Source organism: Vanellus vanellus (genome assembly GCF_965231255.1).
Source record: "Vanellus vanellus genome assembly, chromosome: 7".
Classification (NCBI taxonomy): domain Eukaryota; kingdom Metazoa; phylum Chordata; class Aves; order Charadriiformes; family Charadriidae; genus Vanellus; species Vanellus vanellus.
Window position 1 is genome coordinate 34,731,505 of NC_138912.1, and position 7,533 is coordinate 34,739,037.

General features: G+C 59.1%; 1 protein-coding gene across 1 annotated transcript; it reads right to left on the bottom strand.

Annotated features, from left to right (window-relative positions):
- Nucleotides 1–1,802: 1,802 nt before the first annotated feature.
- EGR2 (early growth response 2) lies at nt 1,803–3,794 on the bottom strand (the record flags this gene model as incomplete). The annotated part of the gene is made up of 2 exons (XM_082486294.1): nt 1,803–3,019; nt 3,311–3,794. The coding sequence occupies 2 exons, from the start codon at nt 3,792–3,794 to the stop codon at nt 1,803–1,805; spliced, it is 1,701 nt and encodes a 566-aa protein (XP_082342420.1).
- Between the last annotated feature and the right edge of the window lie 3,739 nt (nt 3,795–7,533).

Sequence of the window (7,533 nt, forward strand, 5' to 3'; positions counted from 1 at the left end):
GAGATGCAGCAGGGGAGGCAAAAGCTTACTTGTGCTGCTAAGGTGGATGGTGAGGTGGCAGCTCTGGAGCTGGCATCGTCCTGCAGCTTCTCCATCCCACACAAACTGGTCTGTGTGCAGCTTTGGAAGCCTGCTTCATGTCCAATTCAAAACCTGGCATGTCACTTCAGCTACCACTGACCGCCTTTCCCAAGCAAAGAGAAGCTGCTCCAAAAGCCAGCGCCAGTTCCAGGAGACAGGGAGAAGGACGTTTCAGGTAGAAACAGCAGGTGCCACTGGGGCTTTGCGCAGCAGGACCCGGCACCGGGACAAGCGGAGGCTGGGAGCGGCTGGGCAAGGGCTTTGCCCCTCTCCCTGTGATGCTGGGCTGCGGCGTTAGCGGGGTGGCCCATCCTATGTGGTACGGGCCATACCGGGGATCTCTGCGCCAGCAGGGTGAGCTTGGAGGTCCGGTACGGCCCCGCACCGACGGCAGAACCCGAGGGTGGGCCCTGGCGGGGTAACGTCGTAAAAAAGCAATAATCAAAATAGGTTAAGGAAAAAAAAAAAAAAAAAAGCGCGATGTTGCGGCCAGATGGGTTCAGAGGCAAAAGCCCGGTTGTATTGCGGGGGTGAGCGCCGCCACCCCCGGGCCCCCGCCGAGCCCCCCCTGAGAGCGGCGGCGGTGCCACCCGCGCAGCCCCCGCGCCGCCGGGAGCCGCTTTCCCCCAGCGGCGGCCGCCGGGGCGGCGGGATCCGCTCTTCCGGAGCCCACTCGGGGCAGGTTGCCTGGGGCGGCTCGTAACCGCGGAACAAAACAGAAAGTGAGTCAAAAAAACCCACCCCGCTCCCCGGTTAATATTAGCCCGTCTCTCGTCTCCGAGGGAAATCCCCGCGGCCGAGAGCGAGTGTTTGTACGCCGGGACCGGGGCCGCTGGTTTTCCGCGCCGAGGCGGTGCGGTGCGCCCAGCGGAGCCCGGGACGGGCTGTCCCGCAGCCCCCCCCCGCCACCGGGGTCCGACGCGGCCCGGGGACGGGCGGGAGGCACCCCCTTCCCCAGGCCGGGCCAGGGAACCTACGGAAATAAAGGTGTCAATTTAGCATAATTAAGAGATTTATTTGTCGTCTTTTATAAACGTTGTAAGCACCGACTCTATCGTCGAAAAGTTTATTTACAGAGTGGCCAGAAAGAAACCCTCGCTCCTTCCAGCTCCCGTTAGTGGTTGTGCATTATTCGTGTTATCTGCTGCGCGCCGAGTCCCGACGGACAACGGGCGTCGGTTCCAGCCAGAGTATTTACATCCCGTCCCGAGTCCTACTACAAACGTAACAATTTTAATTCACAAAAAAAAAAAAAAAAAAAAAAAAAAAACCAAGAACAAAACCAAAAACAACCCCCAAACAAAACCAAACCCCCAAACCAGTGCGTACAAAAATATAGTCTCTAAAAAAAAAAAAATCCCAATATTAATAGGCAGAAATGTACAGCCATACTAAAACCAGGGAGGGAAAACTTTCCGGTCTCGGTGTCGCCGCTGTCGTCGGAGCGGATCGGTAAGGCACCCCCCACATGCAGACAGGGGACCGGGCTCTACACCACACAAGGCACCAAAGACACCTCACCACGACGGCACTGCATGCATCCATCCTCCCGCCGCAGCCCCTATGTACACCCGCCGGCCCAGCCCGGCCCGCCCCGCTCCGGCCCGGCCCGACGGAGCCCCGCGGCGCCGCCGGGTGCTCACCGCGCCCCGCCGGGCTCCTCTCCGCGCCCCGCCGCGCTCGGCGGCGGCTCCGCGCTGGCTCCTGCGCGCCCCGCGCCCTCAGGGCGTCCGCGTCCGCGCCGCGCAGGGGGCCAGAGCGGCGGCGCCGCTCCCGCCGCCGGGCTGCGGGCACCCACCGGCGGCGGCGGCGGCCGCGGCGGCGGCTCCTTTCCGCTCCTTCTGGCGCAGGTGGATCTTGGTGTGCCGCTTCCTCTCGTCGGAGCGGGCGAACTTCCTGCCGCAGAAGTCGCAGGCGAAGGGCTTCTCGCCGGTGTGCGTGCGGATGTGGGTGGTGAGGTGGTCGCTGCGGCTGAAGTTCCGCATGCAGATGCGGCACTGGAAGGGCTTGTGGCCCGTGTGGATGCGGATGTGCCGGGTGAGCTCGTCGGAGCGGGAGAAGCGGCGGTCGCAGCCCTCGGCGGGGCAGGGGTAGGGCCGCTCGTGGACCGGCGTCTTGCTGGGCCGGTTGGGGTACTTGCGGGGCCGCAGGATGGGCCGCAGCGGCAGGTGGTGCGGGCTGTAGGCGCCGGCGGGCAGCCGGGCGCCCGCGCCCTCGCCCCCGCCGCTGCCGCCGCCGGGAGCGGTGCCGGGGGCGGCGCCCGCCGTGGGCGCCCCCATGGTGAAGTTGCGGATGGTGGAGAGCGGCGTGAGGGGCGGCGGGACGCGGAGCGAGTCGAGGGGGCAGGGGAAGGGCTTGCGGTCGGGGCCGGCGTGCAGCTCCCGCTGGCACTGGGGAGGCGGGAAGAAGCCGCCGTACTCGGGGATCATGGTGAAGAGCCCGCCGTCGGCCGCCGCCGCCTTCGGGGAGGGGTAGGAGGGTGGTGGGGGGAACGGCAGCGCCCCGCCGCCGGCGGCGGGCAGGAAGGCCGAGGAGGGATCCTGGGGGTACAGGTCGCCGCAGCCCGAGTAAGGCGGCGGGGGCGGCGAGTAGAGGTGCTCCAGGTCGGCCGGCTGGCCCTGCGCCATGGTGCAGCCGAGGGCCCCGGCCAGCGGGTTGGGGGAGGCGGCGGAGGCGGCGGTGGCCGAGGAGGAGGCGGAGGAGGCGGCGGAGGAGGTGGCGGAGGCGGGCGTGCTGACCCCCTGCAGGATCCCCGCGCTGACGATGTTGATGATGCCCTCGGGGTAGCAGCCGGCGCCGGGGTACTGCGGGTCGATGGAGAATTTGCCCATGTAGGTGAAGGTCTGGTTGCGGGAGGCCGGGGCGTTGGGCGCGAAGCCGCCGCCGTAGGGCAGGTCCAGGGCCCGCTTGTCGCCCATGTCCACGTTGATCATGCCATCTGGGGGGGCAAGAAGCCGGTCAGCCCTCCGCGCCGCCACCCGCCGGGCGGCCCGGTTCCGGTGGCCGCCCGCCCCGGCCCGGCACGGGGTTGCGGCGCGCACATGTTGCGCTCCAGCTGCGGGGGCTCCGCGCCGGCCCCAACTTTTCCCCCGAGCCGGGCGCGGGGGCAGAGCTGCCGCGGGGGGCGTCGAGCGACCCCCGGGGGGGCTGCGGCTCCCCGTCCCAATCCGCCCCCCGCCCGCCGCCCCCCGCCGGGGGCCCGTCCCGCACCTGCGCGGGCTCCGCTTACCTCCTGCCACGCCGCTCATCTGGTCAAACGGCCCCGCCAGGTCGGCATTGGGGAAGATCGCGACCGAAGTTGGCAGCGCGGCGGAGATGTCATCGGCGGGGTAAATGCCCTCGGGGAGCTGGTGCACGAACCCGCCGAGGGTCACCGGGATCTTGTCCACCGCCTTGGCGGTCATCATGGGGGCAGCGGGGCGGCCGGGGGAGCGGCGCTCCCGGCCGGCGGTGCGCGCCCGGGGCGGGGAGGGGAGAGAGAGAGAGGAGGGGGCGCTTCCCCCCCTGCCTCCCACTACCGGCGCGGGGGGACGGCGGGGAGCCGGCGCGGCGGGCGGGGAGGCATGTGCGGGCGGGCGGCCGCCCCGTCGCGGCGGTGGGGTGCCCGCGGTGCCCCGGGAGAGCCGCGCTCCCGCCGCAGCTCGCGCTGGAGGACAAGTCTGGCGGTAAGTATTTATGGGGGCCCCCTGAATGCCCGGGACGTCACTGCCCATATAAGGACTGAGGAACGGGGCCCGGCGGTCACGTGGGCGCCCGCGTGCGGGACCCGCCACCCCGCGCCCGCCCCGAACCCCCTCCCATATCCCCTCCCCCCACCCCCAACCTCGCTCCGCGGGGGCGGCCCCGACCCACCCCGGCCCCGCTCGGCCCCCGCCGCGCCGGCAGCGCCCCGCCGCCGCCCAGGGGGGTATTCCGGTGGCGGGGCACTTGTCCTAAAAAGGCGAGGATCCGGCCCCGCCCCGCCTGCCCTTTTTAGGGCTCGTTCCGGAAATTTTTAAAAAGCATCGGAAAAGCGGAGAGGAGGTCCCGGGGCCGCCCCGCCGGACCCCGCTTCACTTTCTCAGCAGCCCCGTAAACCGCAAAACGGCGGCGGGTCAGAAAACAGCCGCATTGACGGAATCCGGCTTCTCCTTTCAAAAAAAAAATATCCAACAACCCAAACCTAAAAAACATAATAATTTTTTTTTTTTTCTGAATTACGGGTGGAAAGAGGCACCCGAGCAGAGCGAGCGCGTCGCTGCTTTTTTTGGAAAGTGTCTGATCTATATATACCGTCGCGAAAACAGAACTGCCTGCCCCGCTGTCGGTGGGTTGTTATTGTACCGACGGGCGCAACCGGGAACGGGACGTGTGTGTGTGTGTGTGTGTGTGTGTGTGTGTGTGTGTGTGTCGGCGCGGGGGGTCACTCTGTGTCCCCCCCGCCGACCACCCCTGCCCCCCCCCCCCCTCGTCCTGACCGCTCCCACCCTGCTTCCACTCCCTATCATCTCTTCCATTATGAGGGTATCAAACCAAAGAGTGCTTAAATTCTAGCTGGATTTGTTGGGTTTGGGTTTTTTTTCTCTTTTTTTCAAAATGCTAAAAATAACCTCCCTTGTGCCTCCCTTCCCAGGAGAAGCCAATCTTTCATATGCTGTTCCCAAGCTCAGAGCTTGCAGCCCCTACATCTTCTTGCTGATGAGGGTGTCAGATGTAATTATTTTTGAAAGCTGTATCCCATGCTATGTTCGTGTCACTAATCTCGTTACTTAGGAATATTTCATCTCATGGCTGTTTATTCCTGCGTTTAGGAAAGCAGCTCTCGCATATGGTCTGTAGCGTGCAAGGCCCTTTTTCAGTGGTCTGCGGAAAGAACCGCCATTGACAACCCGAGCAGCAGCAAGACACGGCAACATATGAGGGATGCTACAAAAGCGCACTCCTATTTCAAACCAACGAGCCAGAGAATACATAGGAAGGCTAAAAACTCTTCACTTTCATTTTTAACTGCAGATACCAATACTTACAGGTTTTAGAACATTAAAGCATGTGCCACAGAAGCGTGGCATGCTCAGGTGTCCCGATGGCGCGTGCACTTACCTCTGCCTCAGGTCCCGAACGCTGTCACGGGGCGTCTGTCTCCCAGGCCCATCTTCATCCATGCAATTCCTCACACCCCAGCTGAGAAAAGTGTTCTCGGTTCCTCCGGTTTTGTTTCACTGCCTTTGGTGATGCTGCAGGTTCGCTACTTGTCCGGTCACCACAGAGCCCAGGCTAGACAGGAACGTGCCTGAAAGAGTAAAAGTTTTAGGGGCATTTGTCATTCTTGCTAAGGAATAGTAGGCATAACCCTAGATATTTTCCTTTATGGGTGATCGGGGAGGTGTGCGCCGTAATTAGTAAATATATACTACTTAGTGTTTTTTAACGTAGATTTTGTTACCAGTCCTAGCACTTAATGTACAGCCAATAGTTTGGCATATGAGATTTAGTTGAAAGAAAGCTCGTGTTCAATTTCAGTAGGATTCTAGATATTTTCGTTTCAAAAACCCATCTCAATTTAAAAGTTAAATTGTGACAGAGAGACAGACAGGTTCTGGGAAATTTGACTGAGAAGTAGGAGCAATTGTATTGTACCTTTCCATTACAGCCGAGCTATAATTGGTCTAATCGCTACTATGAAAGAACAAAATATTGGAATCTGTTGTGCGGTGGGGCAAGTTACTTTACATGAATTTAAGAAACAGGCAACTCTAAGTACAGTATTTTCCTCACTGCAAAATGTCGGAGATGTATCAGGTACAGGTTTTAGGGATACTCTACAACATCTTTCTGCATTGTTTGAAAATACCACGTGTCTGCTGATGACACTAAATCATAGTGAATGCAGGAGAAAGAAGAATCAAGGTTTTGCATCCCACCTTAACCTCCCCACATCTCAATTCCACCTTTGAACTAACCTGGGGAATTTAACATTCTTCCACTATGGAGAAGGATTCAATATAAAACTGACAAACAAAACTTAACATACCTCCTGGCTAACTTCACCTAAGGAGTACTACTATTAGTTGACTTTGTTGGTTAATTTGAAAAGCTTTCTCAAGAACGGAGTAAATTGTGCCCGATTTTCAGCCTTTACAAGGACAATCAAGTCACTCTACTTCTCTCAATGGGAGCTTTGTCTGAATGGCAGCAGGATCTGGTGCAGGGCAAGATGGAAACACAGTTAATGCTTGGTCTTCAGGAAGATGTTGACAGATGAAACTCAAATGTTTCTCATCCCTTTTCAGATATTCTTGCTGTAGAGCTTTGCGTGTGCATTGTGCCTTTGATCCCCGGTTGGCTGATTATACCAGACTCTGAGGGTTAGACGGTCCAACTTGCACTGACGTCAATGAGCCTTACACGCAAAAAATCCTACTGATTCCTGTGGTTCCTACAAACCACGTGGTTTCATATGACGGACAGATTGCTGGTGTAAATTGCCAAAGCCCTGCTCACACCCAGAGAGGAGCTGCGCCTGGCACGCGCATGACATGTCTGACTGGATATTGCACTGACCGAGGAGGGTTCAGAGCTGAAGGGCAGAACTTCTCTTTTATTCCCAGTTTCTTTGAAACCAGCCCCCTTTGGATTTATTGTATGTAGTCTTTTAACAAGGTGCTAGCTGACGTTGCGCTGGCTGTATTTTCCTGCAGTCATTCTCTACCACAAGTGCCTGAAACAGGGTTTGTTTGTGACTCCATACCTGAGCTTGAGAGTGGCTGAGGAAGAAAAGGCACCTCATCATCTTCAGAGTTGGCAACACCATTTAACACCTTAACATCACACATTTCAGTCATCTCTCCAGGGGTTACTACGATTTTGTAGCAAAACTCCACCGACCTCATGTGCTAACAGCAGCGATGCTAGTAGGCCTGCTTGGGAAACACACCCTGCCACTTCCACAGTGCACCCCGCTGCTTTCAGGAACGTTAAGGTGGCGCCAGCTCAGCAGGTGCCCTCGGGAGCGGGGACTCAGCTGGGAGCAGGGACTTGTTCCCGGATAGGAGGTGAGTGACCCTGTCCTATGGCAACAGCGAGGGACATCTGTCCTAAGTCTGGGCTAGAATCAGGTTGGGGTTGGTGAGAGCTTTTTAATGTTTCACATAAAAGAGAAGTTCTTCTCTCCAAAGCCGGATTTCAGAGTTTCCTAAATTTGCCTCTTTTCACTGAGGTAGAGAGATTTGCCATGTCCTCACAGGAAGAAATGCTGGTTTACTAATACTTTTCGTTTTGCCAGGGGTGTCTGCTGGATTCCCAGGCTGAGGCAAAGGCCACTTCCCTTAAATGTACCCTGCCTGCCCCTCACAGGCCTGATACAGGCTCTCAGTCTGGACTGGCCAGTCACTGAAACCTGGTAGCCAGACAGGGAAACCTGCTGTAAACATGAACCTACAGAAAACAGCTGCCTGACTGCTGGCATGCTAGGGG